The 17,954-nt window shown below is 56.9% G+C and overlaps 2 protein-coding genes across 6 annotated transcripts; one reads left to right on the plus strand and one right to left on the minus strand.

The window, feature by feature from the left end:
* Positions 1-4,368: 4,368 nt before the first annotated feature.
* Positions 4,369-6,973, plus strand: GNG13 (G protein subunit gamma 13). 3 transcript variants are annotated; one of them, XM_027656736.1, is made up of 3 exons: positions 4,369-4,765; positions 5,789-5,911; positions 6,477-6,973. In XM_027656736.1, exons 2-3 carry the CDS (start codon positions 5,814-5,816, stop codon positions 6,580-6,582), a joined length of 204 nt encoding a protein of 67 aa, XP_027512537.1. In that variant the 5' UTR covers positions 4,369-4,765; positions 5,789-5,813; the 3' UTR covers positions 6,583-6,973. The 3 variants fall into 3 exon arrangements, with proteins under 3 accessions (XP_027512537.1, XP_027512538.1, XP_027512539.1); XM_027656737.1 differs by having other exon boundaries at positions 5,797-5,911; XM_027656738.1 differs by lacking the exon at positions 4,369-4,765 and adding an exon at positions 5,559-5,611.
* A 3-nt stretch (positions 6,974-6,976) lies between these two features.
* On the minus strand, positions 6,977-17,853 carry CHTF18 (chromosome transmission fidelity factor 18). Of its 3 annotated transcripts, none has more exons than XM_027656735.1 (22): positions 17,743-17,853; positions 17,488-17,640; positions 17,223-17,349; positions 16,929-17,103; positions 16,754-16,843; positions 16,563-16,615; positions 16,220-16,355; positions 15,448-15,660; positions 15,224-15,321; positions 14,726-14,849; positions 14,458-14,591; positions 13,746-13,839; positions 13,568-13,666; positions 13,203-13,333; positions 12,404-12,566; positions 12,042-12,266; positions 11,814-11,963; positions 11,220-11,350; positions 9,422-9,560; positions 8,472-8,582; positions 7,731-7,788; positions 6,977-7,263 (listed from the first exon to the last, which is right to left on the minus strand). In XM_027656735.1, the coding sequence occupies exons 1-22, from the start codon at positions 17,840-17,842 to the stop codon at positions 7,127-7,129; spliced, it is 2,841 nt and encodes a 946-aa protein (XP_027512536.1). In that variant the 5' UTR covers positions 17,843-17,853; the 3' UTR covers positions 6,977-7,126. The 3 variants fall into 3 exon arrangements, with proteins under 3 accessions (XP_027512536.1, XP_027512534.1, XP_027512535.1); XM_027656733.1 differs by having other exon boundaries at positions 16,754-16,873; XM_027656734.1 differs by lacking the exon at positions 7,731-7,788 and having other exon boundaries at positions 7,012-7,263; positions 16,754-16,873.
* Between the last annotated feature and the right edge of the window lie 101 nt (positions 17,854-17,954).

Raw genomic sequence — 17,954 nt, forward strand, 5'->3', positions numbered from 1 at the left:
TTTTGGGTTGGTTGGAGAGTTTTTTTGGGTTGGTTGGAGAGTTTTTTGAGGGGTTTTTGTTTGGGGTTGGGATTTTTTGGCTCTTTAATGGCAGTTGGGTTCTGTTTGGATTTTTTGGGGGGCGTTGGGAGGTTTTGGAGTTTTGGGGGTTTTTTTACTTGATTTTTTTGGGAGGGTTGGCTTCTGTTTGGGGTTTTTTGGACTTTGGATTTTTGGTTAGGAGGTGTTTTTTTTGGTTTGTAGGGTTTGGGGGGGGGGCTTTTTTGGGGGTTGGGGCTTTTGGGCTTTTTTTTAGTTTTGTTTTGTCTGGGCTTTTGGGCTCTTTTGGCTTTGGGTTGGACTGAGATAGGAGTCCATATATTCCTCTGTATCACCCCATTCCAAGCCCAGGGAGAGGGATCAGGTGAGGGGGAAGGTGCTTTTTTCCCCCTTCAAACCTGGATTTCCCATGGCAGGGAAAGGCTGGGAACTGCTCCTTTACTGTAAGTAAACAGCACATCTATTCATTATTTATCCCCTTCTGAATTTTAATGACCTATAGCAGCCCTATAGATCCCATACATAATGATTTAATCTTTTATGGATGAGAAAAAGCACTTTGTGTGGAGCTCTGCACTTCGCTGGGGGCAGGAATTGCCATCACAGTGGAAAACCCAAAGGTAAAGCTCCAGGTATAATTGAGATGAAGCAGCTCATTAAAAATGGAAAAGTGTCTCCAAAAAGTCTCCAAAAAAACTGGAGAAGGAAATGGGCACCTGGAGCTGCTCCCTCCAAATGCTGTATTTCAGCAAACACAGCTCTGCTGCTTTAGCTCAGCTGAGGCTGCCAAGCTCTAAGTGCAAGAGCTGCAAGGAAGGGCCTGTAACAAAAAGGAAATTTCAGCTGAAAATAAGGAATTTATCCCATGTTCTTCAAGTCTGGAATGGGAATGTGGGAATGCCATCCCCTAGTCCAGGGAGGAATGTACCTGCCTTGGCTGAGGGGCAGCAGTTCCTGTGCTGGGTCTGTGCAGCCCTTGGAGCACAAACAGGGTCTTAAGGACATTTATCAATTGTTTAATATTGCTTGGATTGCTCTCAGTGTGCTCTGTATGAATCCCCTCACTATATTTAAGGAGCAACAAGCCCTGGAGCTGCTACTACACCCCTGTGTCCTTCCCAGCCCTGCTCAGGGAGGAATGGGATCCACATCCCAGCAGTGGAATCCTGGGCAAGGAGGCTGAGATCCTTTGGGATCTGAGCAGAAAAGGGGGGAGGGGGGGGCAACTTTACCCCTTCCCCGAGGTGGGATCTGTACAATGAAGTGTCAGGGGGAGGATTTGCCCCCACCCAACTCTGCCTCTGCCTCAGCTGCACTTCCCACCCTCCTGTGCTCCTGTGCTCGGACCATTCCTGCCAAAGGCACTCACGGACCTGCTGACTGAGTGGATCCCTTTGGAGTGTGCCCTGGAGAGCTGAGGTATGGAAAACACCCCCCAGAGAGCCCTAATTAGCAGCTGGGACTGAGGGCAGACCCCCCCCAGCTCCCAGGGGGGCTCTGCAGGGTGGGGGGAGCTGTCAGAGGGAAAACCCTCCAAGGTCACGGAGTCCCCCCTGTGCCCCATCCCCACCTTGTCCCCCAGCCCAGAGCACTGAGTGCCATGGCCAAGCCTTCCTGGGACACCTCCAGGGGTGGGGACTCCAAACCTCCCTGGGCAGCCCCTGCCAAGGCCTGAACACCCCTTCCAGGGAGAAATTCCTCCTCATGTCCAACCTGACCCTCCCCTGGCACAGCTTGAGGCTGTTTCCTCTCATCCTGTCCCTCGTTCCCTGGGAGCAGAGCCTGACCCTCCCTGGCTCCACCCTCCTTCCAGGGAATTCTAGAGTGAGAAGGTGTCCCCTGAACCTCCTTTTCTCCAGGCTGAACCCCCCCAGCTCCCTCAGGCACAGGGTGTGACTCCTGGGGTGTCCTGGGCAGGGCTATGGCTTGGACTCAATGATCCCCGTGGGTCCCTTCCAGTTCAGCATATTCTGTGATTCCTGGTGTTCCAGCCCCTTCCCCAACTCTGTTCCCTTTCCTGGACACGCTCCAGCCCCTCAGAGTCCTTCCTGTCATGGGAAGGCCAAAAGTCCCCCCAGGATTTGTGGTGCTGCACTCAAAGAGGGGCAGGTTCTGTGCCCGGGATGCTCCTCTGTCCCTGTCCTTGGACTCAGTCAGGTGTGGGAGTGGGTTGGGAGCCCCTGCCATGCACAGGAGTCTCCAGCTGCCCACCCAGCCAAAAATACTCTGTTTTAATAACAGCACTACGCAAAGTCAAAGCCCAGCTCGTTGCTGCTGCTGCCAGATTAACAGATGGCCCCGATCATTAATATTGCAAAACTTCAGGAGTTCATAATTCTTTAATCTACCCAGCCCGGGGGGGGTGGGGAGTGCAGGCCCTGCAATCTGCTGTGCCAGGGGCTTGTCCCCCACCATCCACCAGGGTGGTGGGGGACCCCACAAATTTGGGCACCGGTGCTCCTGGTCCCACCTGCCCAGACAAATCCTGGCCGTGGAGCTGCTCCCGGGCCGAGCTCCGGCAGGAGGGACGGACCTGAACCCCTCGGGGCTCGTTTTAGGGTCTCTGAGGGCTCCTGAATTCCCCCCAGTGCCATCAGATTGCGGCAAATCCGGGGAAATCCAATAACCCACCGCCGGTGCTGTTTTGCCATCAAAGCCGAGCCTTTCCCGGCGCTGGGGAGGCAGCGCAGGGAGATTTAGGGCTGATGTCAACGGGAGGATAATCCCGACTCCGGGCCGGGATCACCGACCTCCCGCGTGGGCACGGGGGGCACGGGGGGCGAGGGGACCCCCGCGGGACCCCAGCGGTGTTGAGGGGTTGTTTCCAGCAGAGCAAAGCTCCGGGTTTGGCCCCTAACAGCTCCATCGATCCTGGCCCAGCCCCAGCTCCTGCCTCCTCTCCCGGAGCGCTGGTGGCTCCAGGAGGCTGCAGGGAGGCTCTTCCATCGATTATCCAGGAGGGATGAGGGTGGAAGGGAGGCTGGATCAGCACCAACCTCCTCCTGGCCCCTGCACACTGGACTGAGAAATCAAACATATTTTTATATATATATATAATTTTTTTTTTTTTTTTAATATATGTATTTCCTATATCTGGCCTATATAGAGAAGATGCCTCTTTCAATAAGCCTATATATATATATATATATATATATACTTATAGATACTTACTGAAATATATATTATTTTATATATAATGCAAATATAATAAATAATATAATACAATATAATATATGATGGAATTAGATCATCTTTAAGATCCCTTCCAACCCAACCTATTCCATGATTCTATGATATAATATATAGAATCATTTTATATATGTGTCCACATATAAATGAACACACATAAATGTAAGCATGTATATGTGTGTATATGTGTATTTCTGTGCATTATATATTGTCTATAACACATATAAGAAATAATAAATGTGATATATGGTATAAATTTGATCATATCTGCATACACAAATGCATAGAATAGGAATATATATTTTCCACTGCTATGCATATTTTATATATATATATTTGTGTGTGTATGTATGTATTTATATATATATACTCAGACACTCTCTTGACTTTATATATGTATATGCACATAATATAATATAATACAGTATAATATAATACAATATAATATAACATATCATATAATGGAATGAGATGGCATTTAATGTCCCTTCCAACTCAACCCGTAATTCTATTATTTCATATACATATATATATGTATGTGTGTGTGTATGTTGCAGAGGGGACAAACTCCTATAAGGCCACAGGTCCAGGAAAAAGGAGCTTTAGGGGCTGTATTTGGACAAATTTGATTTGTGGAAACCTTGTTTTGTTTTGTTGGGTTTTTTTTTGTTTGTTTTTTGTTTTGTTTTGTTTTTTAAGCAGCAAAGTTTACCTTAAGTTTAGTTTTAATGTGCTGTTTAATGAAGGGGGGGGGAGTGGGAGAGGGGCGTCACTTCTTTGTGGTTTCACATCAATTATCTTGTTTTTAATCAGTTCCCAACTGTTCCAGGGTTTTGTCCCTCCCTATAAATCCCACATTGATATTTTTTGAACCTTGCCCTTTTCCCCTTGTGCTGCCCCTGCCCTTTCACCTGCCATATGTTCGGTCCCAACTGCTCACTTGGGCCACTTACCCCTCTTCTATAGTCCCTCTTTTTTTTACCCACCCCCTCCCCAGGTGCCCCCCAGCCTCTCCTGCCCCTCCAGCACCAGGAAAGCGGGAAGAACCACAGCATCCAGAGGCAGCAGAGCGGGAAAGCCTCGGAGGGCCGGCTTTGGCAGGGATGCTGCCGGGGATGCAGGCAGGGACAGGGGGAGGGATGCGGGGCCTCCTGGGGGTTCCGCTGTGTCCCACCACACATCCCCTCCCTCCTGGGGGCCCTTCTGTCCCTCAGGGGTGGGGGAGGGCAGCGATAACCCCAATTTGGCAGCTCGGCCGCCGGGTACCAGGGCTGTGCTTCCATCCCGGGCGCTCACGTTCCGCGGAGCCAAATCCCCCGGGAGCAGCGGGGGGGAGGACGCTCCCATTATCCGGCTCCTGCCGTGGCGGAGGCAGCTGGACCAGCCGTGCATTAATAGATTACACAGAGGATTTGGACTCGCCAACATCCAGGGAAGCGCTCTCGGGAGGGACACGGGCAAGGCCAGGGCGGCTTCCCGAGCCCGCGGCGACGGACACGGCCCCGCTCCCATCCCGCTGACTCCTTCCCCGGCACAGGTAGGTGCAGGGCTCGCTCCTGGCGCTGGGATGCTACCGGGATGGCTCGAGCAGGGCTGAGGATGCTGGTCCCCATCTGCCTCCAGGGATCAGAGCCCGGGGAGGCCGGAGCGTGGGGCTCATCCCTCTCCCGGCTGATTTTCGGGGGATGCTCTGCAGAGAAGCAGTGCTGGGGCAGCCCGGGCGGCTGCCAGGCTGTGCTGGAGCAGGGCTGGCACTGAACTGTGCCGAGGGGGGATGGATTTCATCCCCCTCCAGCACCCCCAGCCCTTCCCTGACCTTCTCCCGAGGGCTGCAGCCTGTCCAGGGGTGCGGGACGGGGCGTGTGGGCATCCTTGGGCATCGTCACTCGGGGAGGCTCCGGGGGCTCTGGGGCCACGGGCAGGGGAAGGTCCCCTCCTGCCACCGATTTTTGGGGTGGCACAGGGACACAGGTGCTCGCAGAGGGTCTCACGTGCCTGTCCTGCTGCCTGTGCCCCATCGGCTGCTGTGCCTCGCTGTCCCCACCAGTGCCCCCCAGGGCCACTGCTGTGGGAAACGGGGGCCAGGGGGGTTTGCCTCGCTCCCCGAATCAGTGCTCCCCATCCCTGTGAGCCATTTCCAGGGCTGTTGGCACCCAAAATCCCTCCTGGGCCGCTGGGATCTGTGATCAGGCAGGAAAAGGACAAACACCCCCCTCCCCTCCCTAAGCAGCCTCCGGGGGCTGTTTGACACTCCCCACCCCGAGCGATGCCACCATCCAAATTTCAGTCAAATCTGGTTGGTTCCCTGCGTTTTGCATGTGCCCCTGGGCTACAAGAGAGGGGGGCACTGGGCACCTGCCCCATGCCAGCCTCACACCCACAGGTAAGAGCAACCTCTGCCTCGCCAGAACAACCCCAAAATTTCCTGGAGCCACCAGTGGGGTTGGAAACCTCCCCTGGGAGTGTGGTGACATCTGTCCCCATCCTGGGGGACCCCTCTTTGGGGGTGCAGAGCTGGGGGGGTTGGGGCAGGACACGGCCCCACTGTGCCCATTCCCAGTCCCACAGGGCCCCTGGATCCAACCATGGACGAGTGGGACCTCCCACAGTGGAAGAAGGAGGTGGAAAGCCTCAAGTACCAGCTGGCCTACAAGAGGGAGATGTCCTCCAAGACAATACCTGAGTGAGTGGGTGCCCACCTCCCCCCCCTCCATCCCATCCTCCTTCCCATCCCTGTGCCCTCATGAGCAAAGTCCGGCTCTTCTCCACCCCAAACTCCCCCCCTCAAATCCCCTGGGGGGGTCCCCAAATGAGATTTTTGTCCTTTATGGCTCTTCAAACCCTCCAAGCTCCAGCAGCAGAAACCCACCAGTGTCCTCTGTTCCTGTTCCTCTCCACAAACCCCCCCTGCCCCTGTGCCAACCCCTTTCCAGCCACCCGAGCTCCGGTTGGGATGTGGCAGCAGCCACGGGACCCCCTGGCACCCCGGGAGCCCCTCAATGTGCAGATCCCCTCTTTCCAAAAGACTTAAACCTGTAAAATCAAGCCATGGGTGGGAATTTTCCCTCCTGGTTTGCCTCTCTCTGCTCCCCCAGCATCATTCCCGATGGATCAGGGTGCACCCCAGGATCGCTGCCACCGGAGCAGGATTTACCCCAATTCCTGTTTGGCTGCCACACAGCCCCCACCCTACACCCCTTACACCTTTGAGCAGGGGCTGTGCCCACCCCTCCTGTCCCTCTCCACAGGTTTGTGAAGTGGATCGAGGATGGCATTCCCGAGGATCCCTTCTTGAACCCGGAGCTGATGAAAAACAACCCCTGGGTGGAGAAAGGCAAATGCACCATCCTCTGAGGGGTCCCCCCTCTGCTCCCCCTGCTGAATGTACTTTTTTTATTAGTTAGTTCCAATATGAGAACCTGAACAAAACCCTGCCCTCAGCTGTCTCCTTCTTTTTAGTAGTAGAAGTGGTTTTATATCTGGGGGGGACACGGGGGGCAGAGTGGGGGGGGGCAGGAGCAGCAAAGGTTTCTCTGGGGTTTTGCTGCAGCTTCATCTCAGACCTCACCCAGCTCTGCCATCAAACAGCAACATTTTGCAACTTGTAAAGAAAATTTTTATAAAGAAACCCTCATTTTCAGTGGTTTTAAATACTTTTGTATACTGTAGGATATCTCATTTTGCAGCAAAACAGGCATAATATGACAACTAAAGGTTTATTAATAAACAGAAAAATACTCCATTATTCTTTTTTTTAGATAATTTTATTTCCTTATTTTTTATAAACAAAATAAGTCGGTGATAAAAAAATAACCTGAACAAAGATCATGGACACAGGGGTTAGAGAGCCAAAATCCAGCTGCTCCCTTGAGTTTCAACCCTGATTTCCTGGCTCCAGCTACAGCAGGTCCCTGATGTAGATGTTCCTCCTGACAGCGTTGGAAACCCCCTCGTTGAAGCGGAACCACACGTCGCTCTTCCCCACGGCCTTTCCCATCTGCTTCTCCAGGGACTCTTCCTTGGAGGCCTGAGGGGCTGCAGGGGGGGAAAGATCCACCTCAAAAACTTGCAGAAAACCTTAAAGTCACAACCCGTGCCCAGGCTGGAGGGAGAGGGGGGAATGAGGGAGCTGCTGCCCAGAACAGGGAGGGGTGGGAAGGGCAGAGCTGATGCTCCCATATCCCAGATCCTGCAAACCTTTCAGCACCCAGAATTCCATTTGGATGGTGCCAGAACCCATGGACTTGCCCACAGGATCCCCCCCTGCCCGTTGTTGTGGGGTCTGTTCACCCATTTCCCCCTCCTCACCCCACTGATGTCCCCGGGGATGGTGCTGAGGGACAGAGCCCCTTTTTGGGGTGGGCATTGGGAATGAAGGGACTCCCTCCAGCAGCAGCCACGACCACCCCATCTCTCTGCCACCCACCTGTGCCACCCCCTGTCCCCTCTGTCACCCTCCCAGGGCTGGGGCCACCCCCGGGCCCCCCATCCCTGTCACCCACCCGGGGCCGGGGCCACCTGTTTGCGCTGGAGCGGCCGCCCGAAAAAATCCACCTCGGGCTGTGAAAGGCAAAGAGCAGGAGGTGAGTTGGCTCTGCAGCACCTGCACTTCCAGCTCCCCTTTGGAGGTGACCAAAAAGAAGGGAAGTTCCTGTCTGGGCAAGGCTCAGTCACCCCAGGGTGGTTCCAGGCAGAGCAGGAGCCACATGCAAATCCCACAGGAAGGGCCAGCGGGCTCGGGAGGATGCAAACAGATTCAAATCCGGGGGAGGGGAAGGCAAAATTTCAGGGTGATCGTGCTAAAGTCAGGTTTTACAGCCAGCCAAGGGCTGGAAGCTGAGCCCTGGAGAGGGGCAGTGGCAGGGAACCACCTCTGCTCCCCTTGGCCGCTGTTGGGATGCCCGGGGTGGCATCAGTGGATGGATGCACCTCTCCACAGCTCCCGAGTAGCCCTCCTACCCTGCAGCTTCCACAGAGCCCAAATTCAGCTATTTCAACCCAAATACCCAGATCTCTTTCCTCCCCCAGCCCTGAAAGCTGCACAGGGCACGTCCATAACGTCACCCAGATCCATTCAGTCCCAAAGCCGCAATCCCAGCGATGCCTTTGCGGGACACACGGTGCTCAGCTGGGCTATTAAAAGAAACTGGGCTAAAAAAATTAAGACTCCAGTGGAGCCAGTGAACATTTGGCAGCCCAGGGAAGCGCTGGTGGGAACTGGGGCAGGACCTGCAGCCCCTCACCTTGTCCTCCACCGTCGCCCTCTGCACGATGTGCTCCAGGCGCTGCCGGTGGTTGGGAGTCCCCGACGGCCTCGTGTCCCCTCGCTCCTCACCGAGGCCATTCCTGGGATCCTGTGGGGAGAGAGACCTCAGCAAGGGACCCCTCGCAGTGTCTGAGCTTAAGGTTTGGGTATGAAGCACCTGGCACCCAGTTGTCACCCATCCCAGCCACCCCCTCTATTTGCTGCCAGGTTTGCAACATCCCGAGAGCTTGGACAGGATTTTTTTCCACCATTTTCTGCCTCGCAGCAGCTCGTGGGATCAGCCCCAGCTGGAGTCCCTTTCCCTGGGACTTCATAGTAAACAAAGAGCCTTCAGAGATGTTTTTGCAGCATCTCTTTGCCCCACACATCCCCCGGGAGCTCTGCTCCTGCAGCAAGGGGCTCTCAGGGATTAATTATCCCCATGGCACCAGGGCAGGCACCAGCTACATCCAAGACGGTTCTCAGCCTTTTCCACCTCCTCCTGCCTCCAGGAGGGTTTTGGCAGTGGGCAGAGTTAACTCTGCTCCTCTTGGGGCCTTTGGGACCTATGGAAGTGAAGTGGGAAGGAAAGGTGCAGGCAGGGAGCAGACACACACAAACCGCAGCCAAACGGACCCAAATTCCCTCCTAAAATTCCCACCTCCTCACAACCCTCCTCAGAGAGCTGGAGGGTCCAAAGCTTCGACTCACAGCGAGCGTTTCCTTCCAGAAGTCCTGCAGAGACTGGGGCTCAGCCCCCCAGCACAGCTGTGCTGCCCAGAGGCAGATGTGCAGGCCAGGAGCTGCGAGGGGGGGTTAATCCCGGATTTCCATTCGCAGAGCAAAAGCCACCGGCTGCTTCGGAAAACCCACGTCCCCACGCCATCCCTAAGGATTTTATCCACATCCACAGCCCTGCCACCCCCCCAGAGATCCCCCCCTCCCTACCGGGTTCCGTGCCTGCAGCACAGCCTCTGTCCTCCTCATCTTCTCCAGCTCGATCTCCCTGGCAATGAGCTGCTTGGCCTGGTAGCTGAGCTGCCTCCGGGACGGCAGCTCCGGGAAGCGACACACGTCCTCCACATTCCTGCAGCATGGACAGGGGGGAGCAGGGAACACAAATCAATACTAAAAATAACCTGCATTATGCAACCTGGCAGGGCACAGGGAGCCCAGTCACCCCCCGGCACTGCCCCGTCCACCTCTGACCGTGATCCTGCCTCAGTTTCCCCAGGGCTGCCCTCTCCTGGGTGGAGCCAGGGGGCTGAACGGGAATGCAGGAGGGATTAGGGGGTTTTAATCTCGGTTTTAAGGCAACAAGAGGAAACGGCAGCGGGGCTGTGCTGAACAGACTGCCCTGAAAACACCATGGGCACAGCACAGCCCAGGTACGAGTGGCACCACGACCCTCCCCTGGGGAGCTGGGTAATGGAAACACAGCCAGGAACAGTAACTCTGGAGCATCAGAGCACTTGGGTCCTGAACAGGGCTGGGGCAGCAGCTCTGGAGTTAGGCCTGTTTCAGTACAGCATCATCCCCAGCTGAGCCAGTCCCTCTGCCAGCTCTAAATATTTCATATTTATTCAATATTCTCGCCCTTAAAATAAAGGGAGCAGAGTCTCCTGTCAGCTGGCTCTGCAGTCACTTAGAAATTAGCTGTCAAATCAATGTTTTAAGAAGTTATAAAGAGAAAACACAGGTTTTGCTGTCAACAACAGCTTTGTTTGCCAGAAAGATGCTGGGATGCAATTTCCAGATGCCACTGGGATGTGACACCCCCATAGTCCCCATCATTTTATGGTTTGATTTGATGATCTTGAAGGTCTTTGCCAATTTTGATTCTGTGATTCTATGCACAGCCAGGGAACGGGCTCAGAACTCACAAAACAGGCAGAGTAAATCAAAGTAATGCCAAAAAGTGGCTCCCAATGTCCCACGGTCTCCCCATGGCCACGTGGGGGTGGCATGGGGGGGGACAGCAGAGGATGGATCCCTACAGCCCCCACCAGCCTTTCCATGAGGAACAAACAATACTAAAGCAGTTCACTGTAATTCGATAGAGCTGCTTGATTAACAGAGGCTCATTACTGTAATTAACTCTGCCCAGGAAGGCATTAACGTTGGGCCTCACTGGGGCCGGGTCTGTGCTGCCTCTCCAAAGGCTCCCCAGAGTTTCTGGCTCTGGGTGTGCTCAGAGCAGAGCCACAGCCAGGTCAGGCAGTGGCCAAGCTGGTAATTTATAAATGAACCATGGTGACAGTGACCTCCTCTGTGTGATGAGCTCAGGTGGACCAGCTCTGTCCTCTGGTGGCTTCAGTCCCTCTGCCAGCTTCAGTGAGAGCCAAAGGCAGCTGCTTCCTTTCCTTTAATCCCATTAAATCTAAACCAGCTCTGCTCCAGCCTCAGCCCAAGGGAGTGGTGGGGCAGCTGAACCATGCTGTGGATGGAGCAAAGCCAGGAGTTCCACCTCCTTCCTGAGCTCTCTGCTCTTATTATCCCAGAATCATCATGGAATCCTGGAATGGTTTGGGTTGGAAGGGACCTTAAAGCCCATCCTGTCCCACCCCTGCCATGGACAGGGACACCTTCCACTAGCCCAGGTTGCTCCAAGCCTTGTCCAACCTGGCCTTGGACACTTGCAGGGATGGGGCAGCCACAGCTTCTCCGGGCAACCTGTGCCAGGGCCTCCCCACCCTCCCAGGGAAGGGTTTTGAGCCCCACCCCTTCCCTTCCCCTCAGCACTCACGGATCCAGCTTGTAGACGTACTGGCCCTCGGGCAGGCGCTCCTGGTGGTAGGTGAGGTTGTAGGCCAGCATGGTGCTGATCAGCTCTGCCAGCTGCTGCTTCTCCTTCTGGCTGTAGAGCTGAGTGTTCACCTGGCAGGGAGGGCAGAGCATCACTGACCCAGAGTCACTTCTGAACACTCAAACAGCCCTCAGCACAGGGTTTGTCTGTGTGAGGAGGGACAGTCAATACCCAGGGTATTCAGACAGGTTTAGTTCTCTCCTAGGGACACACATCCTTCCCAGAGCAGGGTGCAGTGACCCAGGTGCTGGAAGGGGACTGTGACAGCTCCCCAAAGCCCTGCTCAGCCAAACCCACCCCAGGTGGGGTCCAAGACCCCTCCACACAGTCAAGTATCTCAGAATCACGTGCTCAGCTTCCCTCCAACTTCTGCATCACCTGCAACATCAACTCACCCCCGAATCTGGGACAGAAATTTGGGATAGCTCAGCCTGGGCGATGCAGCCCAGGAGATGTCTGTCCCCCAGCGCTCAGGGTGAGGTTTGCAGAGGGGACACATCACCCAGGCAGTGAGGAGGGGTCAGGGGCACTCACAGGCCTCAGTTTGGGGGCGATGATGTCCAGCAGCAGGCACAGCACCTCCAACACCAGCACCCGCTGCCCCGCGCGGCTCCGGGCGCCGGGCGCGATCCCCGACACCATGGACACCACCAGGTTCTGCATGTGGGTCAGCTTGGCCAGGGCCTGGGGACAGGGTAGGGGACAGCTCAGCCACCGTGTCCCACAGGGCACAGGGCTGCCCCCGTGCCCCCCGGGCCTTGCCTCGTGCTGGCTGCTGGGGTAGGCCAGGCGGGGGATGGCGGAGCCCGCGAAGAGCAGGTGGAAGGCCACGGGCAGGAAGGGCAGGTACCGCAGCAGCTGGAAGCTCTGCCCGTGCAGCACGGCCCGGCCCAGCAGGTCGGAGAAGCAGAGCCACTCCAGGGCCAGGCACACGGAGCCCAGGCTGGAGTCCCGCACCCTCATGGACAGGAAATTCTCGTGCAGGCCCTGGAAGGGGATGTGGGATTGCAGGGCTGGAGGTCGGTGGATGGTCCCACCAGAGCAAGTCACTGGCATTCTGAGCTTCCCACTGAGCTCCAGCACAACACAGGAAAGGGCCTGGCTCTCCCCCTGGCTGCTCTTACCTGGGCGAGCTTCTCCTGCTCCCCCGAGGAGACGGCGAGGTGCAGGATGTGGTGGAAGCGCTGGGAGGAGGAACTGAAGCCAGAGGAACCCCCGAAGTGTGACAGGTCCTCATCACCCCCCAGGAGCTGGGCTGGCAAAGAGGGGTCCATTCCTATTCTGTGCCTGGGGGGAGCCCAAAGGGAAGAGTTGAGGGTCCCCCAGGGCTGAAGGGATCAGCAAGGAATATTTGGATCTTTGCAAACTGAAGGCAATGCCAATGTCAAATTATCAGCAGCTAAATGGAATGGACAAAAACTATCCAGAATGGCTTTAAACTGATACAGGGTGGGTTTGGTTTGGGTATCGGGAAGAAATTATTCCCTGTGAGGGTGGGGAGGTCCTGGCACAGGTTGCCCAGAGAAGCTGTGGCTGCCCCTGGATCCCTGGGAGTGTCCAAGGCCAGGCTGGACAGGGCTTGGAGCAACCTGGGATAGTGGAAGGTGTCCCTGCTCATGGCATGGGGTGGCATGGGAACCAGATGATCTTTGAGGTCCTTTCCAAACCAAACCATTCCAGGATTCTATGACTGACAAAAATTTGCTGAAGAAGCAGATCCAGGACCCTTCAGGTTTCTCCACCCCGGGTCTTGCAAAGAGATGATGGAATCACAAAAATCACAGAACGTTGCTCCAAGCCCCATCCAACCTGGCCTTGAACACTTCCAGGGCTGGAGCAGCCACAGTTTCTCTGGGCAACCAAAATGCCAGGAAGCAGCACACCCCAAGCACCCAGCCAGACCTAACAAATCCCTCCTTTTACCTCAGCACCCTCGGGAGCTGGAAGATCTCCTGCCAGATGGAGAAGAGCCCCTTGTTTTGGTCCTTCAGGCCAATCTTCATCGTCTGCACCATCTGCATGTTCAGCTCCTTCTGCCCTCGGCCGTGCAGGAACTGCAATGGGAGTGAGGGGCTGGGGGGACGGGCACAGAGGGAGGGGGGATCCCCACAACTCTGGGGATCCTGCACACAGCAGCATCTCCCTGTTCCTCCATGTGCAGGGTTAAAACAGCACAGGGGACAGGGTGGATATTTTTGGAATCTGCCTAAGACAGAGTTCTTTCCCCTCCATTCCCATCTGAGTCCAGAGCTGTCTGTGTCCCCCAGGCCCCCCCATGACCCCGGTACCTGCAGGGTGTTGATGCAGGAGCGGATGTCGTTCTCCGTCTTCTCACACAGGGCCAGCAGTGCCCCCGTGTCCGCCCGCATTCCCTGCTGGAGGGCGATCTGTGGGAGCAGGAGAGGGGGGTCAGCAGAGAGGGATGGTCAGCCAGGGGGGTCAGGGGGGCCCTCAGCTGTGCCACACCTCGCTGAGCCGCTGGGCGAGCCGGGAGGGAGCCGTGCGGGGGAAGTGGAGCAGGAAGGATTGCTGCCGGAGCGGGCGCAGCGCGGGCACGTACCTGGGGAGGGAGCACAGGGCTCTGAGTGGCCACAGCAGGGCAAGGAGGACAGCTACTAAACACCATCCAGTCCCACTGTTTCCCAGCACTGCCAAGGCCACCACTAACCCACGTCCCCATGTGCCACATCCACAGGGCTTTTAAATCTCTCCAGGGTTGAGGACTCCACCTCTGCCCTGGGCAGCTGTGCCAGGGCTGGACAGTCCTTTCTGTGAAGGAATTCTCCCTCATATCTAACCTAAACCTCCCCTGGCACAACCTGAGGCCATTCCCTCTCCTCCTGTCCCTTGTTTCCTGGGAGCAGAGCCCAACCCCCCCCCGGCTCCCCCCTCCTGTCAGGGGGTTGCAGAGCCAGAAGGTCCCCTCTGAGCCTCCTTTTCTCCAGGCTGAGCCCCCCCAGCTCCCCCAGCTGCTCCTGGTGCTCCAGACCCTTCCCCAGCTCTGCTCCCTTCCCTGGACACGCTCCAGCCCCTCAAAGTCTTTCTTGTCATGAGAAGCCCAAAACTGCCCCCAGGATTTGAGGTGCTCCACTCAAAGGGAGACACCAACAGCCACCACCTCCTCACTCAGGGCAGGGTCTCAGCTCTCCATCCCCCCAGACCCACAGGTGACACTCACTGGTCGTTGCAGATGCAGATGATGGGCCTGAGCAACAACCCACCCTCACGCTGCCGCCTCCGGCCTGCGCCGGCCTCTCCCTCTCCCTGCACGTCCTTACGGTGGATGATGTTCAGCAGCACGTTGATGGATGCCTTGGGAAAAAAAAACAAGGGCAGAAGGGATGAATTCTTACCACTGAGAGGTAAGAAACAGCTCGTGGAACAGGGGGTGAGCTGCTAATGGGGGAGCAATGAAGGGGTCAATGCCAAAGGTGGCCGGGGCTCACCGCGGGCGCGCCGTCGATCTCGTCGATGATGAGGCAGTTGGGCTTCTCGCCGGCCCCCAGCACAGACTTCATCTGGGTGGCAGCTTCGATGCGGGTCTTGAACACCTCGGGGCTGCGGTCATCGCTGCAGGGAAGGTGTGCCAGGTTACTGTGGCATGGGGTTGGCTCTGGTACGGGATCACCTCCAGCACGGGATCATCTCCAGCATCACCCACAGGACAGCATCACCCCTGGGACACCATCACTTTTGGGACAGCATCACCTCCAGCATCACCCCTGGGACACCATCAACCCCAGGACACCATCACCCCTGGGACACCATCACCCCTGGGACACCATCACCCCTGGGACAGCATTACCTCCAGCATCACCTCAGGACACTGTCACCCCTGGGACATGGTCACTCCCAGGACAGTGTCACCCCCAGGACAGTGTCACCCCCAGCGTCCCCTCTGGCCTGGCAGCACCTGCAGCAGTGCTGGGCTGGCAGGGCCTCACCTGGCGTTCATCTCCACGGCGTTGTACCCCGCGTGCCGGGCAATGACGTGGGCCAGCGTGGTCTTTCCCAAGCCAGGAGGGCCACAGAGCAGGGCTACCTGTGGCACAGAGGGCAGGTCAGCATGGCAAGGGCTTCCTCCAGCTCCCACCAAGGAGGGAATGCCCTGCTCCTCACCCTGCTGGCAGGATGAGGGGACACCCCAGCACCACCCTGTCCTGCTCACCTTGTATTTGGGTCTCTTGTGCTGGTCCAGCTCAGCCTCCAGAATCTCCTCTGTGAGCTGGATCTTCGTTTTCCACTTATTTGGGTGCTCCTTGGGATGGCTGAACGGGGGATGAGCTGCAGTGCTGGGCTTGCCCTTCTTCACAGCCTTCTCCTTCCCAAACACCACCGTGTCCCAGAGCTTGAGCCACTTCAGAAGGCAGCGGTTTGTGTACTGCAGGTGGGGGGGAAGTGGGAAAAATCCATGGAACCTCAGAAGGATCAGGCTGAGGACAGAGGAAGGCTCTCCTCCATGGGACAGGCTGCTCAGGGTTCCATGTGGCATCTCCTGGGACAGCATGGGAACTGTGCTTCCCTTCCCAGCACAACCTCCACCCCACAGGGGAACCCAGGACAAGTCACATCGGCCCCATCCCTGCTGTCCCCCCTCTGTCCTGGCTCAACTCAGCACTTCTCAGCATCTTCCATCATTTGCAACTCCCTAAAAAACTTCTGATATTCAAAAAAAAAAAAAAACCCAAACTAGGCCACAATTCCTGGCTAAAGTTCTCCCAATCTTTTTTGTCTTGTTTTGGTCACGTTTCCCAATCTATTTTGTTAGAGAGCCCACAGCCTCCAGCTGAAACTCTGCCATCCCAAGCTCTCCAGGACTCAGGACTGCTCCCAGGAAAGACCAGCACTTCCAAAGGCAACACCATGATCCCATAGCATAAAGAGTTACAGAGGTGCTAAACCCCCCCAAGCCCAGGCCTGCCCTTCTCCCAGCACCTCACATCATCACTGAGCAGCTCCATGTAGCGCCGGGGGGTGAACTTGTCCACCCAGAGGCAATGGGAGGCAGATTCCTCCTCAGGATCCATGTCCCCACCAGGTTCCAGGCTCTCTGTGCTGGGTTCACTCTCAAGGCAACTGCAAGAAAGAATTAACTTGCCCCAAACCACGCAGGGAGTCAGGGAAGGGCTGGGAGTTACACCCAGATTTCCCATGCTGATCATGACAAGGGCAAAGAGGCTCCTCTGCTCGTAGGTCCCAAAAATCTGGACCCCGTGGAGTGTCTTGGGAGGCACATCAGGCAGCATGGCAGGGATAGGATGGGATTTCATCCCAACATCTCACCTGTTTATGATCTCTGTCAGCTGCTGTGATACCTTCTGAACATGCCTGAGACGCTGGAGCACAGAGAGAGGGAGAGCAGGGTCAGGGGTACCCCAGTAAGCCATGGCTGGGGGGAACAGGGATTTGGGAGCCAGTCCTGTGGCATCAGGAATGGCAGGGAAAGATGGGAAGGTCAGTGTGAGATGTGGTACCTCTTGGTCCACCTGTTCCTTCAGGTAGGAGAAAGGCACCCCCAGCAGGTGGAGTGGCCTCCGTGCATTCCAGCCCAGGGAATCCGGGAGCTGCAGGGACACAGCACAAACAACCCCCTCCTGAACCAGCTGGAGAACACAGAGAAGCAAACCCAACCTCGAGAGCCCTCCTCACCTCCACCCCTGTCCTGCAGGGATCATCCCTCAGCACCAGGAACACCCTGGTGCCCTGGGTGGAGGTCACATTGATATAATCCTCCAGGATGGGGGGTCTCTTGAGGACCCACTTCTTTTCAGAGGGTGGTGTGGTCTGCAGGGGGGTCATGCCGCTCATCTCCAGCTGGTTCGAGCTGGGAAACACCAAATTCCTTTAGCAGGGGTGAGGAAAAGGGCCCTTGAACCCCCTGAAGGTGGGGGCCAAGGGTCCTTTCCCTCGTCCCTGCTAGAAATGGGGTTCAAAGTGGCCAACCTGGTATTCTGGGGAGCAAGAGGTGCCTCTGAGCCCCCATCCCAGGAGACATCAGCAGCCAACTCATCGTCTGCACCAAAATCGAGCTTCTTCACAGCCTCCAGGCGCTGCCGCTTCGGCTTCGGGGCTGGGAAGAGACGCCGAGGAGGGGGGGGAAGAGGAGCACCACGGCTGAGGGAGGGCGGTACCGGGGATGCTCCGCGCCCGGCACCGCTCGGGGAGGGGGGACAGGGCCCGGCAGCGCCGGGGACCGAGTCAAACCTACTGCAGGGTCCGGGTGGCGCTGGGGACCCGGCGGGGACACAGCCCCGCTCCCTCTTCCTGGAGTGGGAGTCCCCGGCGGGGTCGGGCTCCTCCGGCGGCTGCTTCCTGCCCCGGAACTGCGAGATTTTGGGGCCGGCGGGCGGGGACGGGTCATCTGCAATAGGGGTCAGAGCTCCGGTGAGCGGCCACGGGCGGCCCTGCCCTCCCACCCCCCGGCCCCCCCGGTGGCGGTCCCGGGCCCGGCAGCAGCGCCCACCTCCGAGCTCTGCCAGCACCTCCAGCTCGGCGGCGAAGCGCTCGTAGAACTCATCGTCGGCAGCGCCCGCCGCGCTCTCGGCGCCCGCCGCTCCCGCCATGGGCCGCGCACGCCCCGCCCCGCCCCGCCGCCACCGCTCATTGGCCACGGCCGCGCCGGGCGGGGGTGGCCGCGCCGCTGATTGGACGCGACGCTCGGCCCGGGCCGGCGGG

Source organism: Corapipo altera, unplaced genomic scaffold (genome assembly GCF_003945725.1).
Source record: "Corapipo altera isolate COAL_440 unplaced genomic scaffold, ASM394572v1 104, whole genome shotgun sequence".
NCBI lineage: Eukaryota > Metazoa > Chordata > Aves > Passeriformes > Pipridae > Corapipo > Corapipo altera.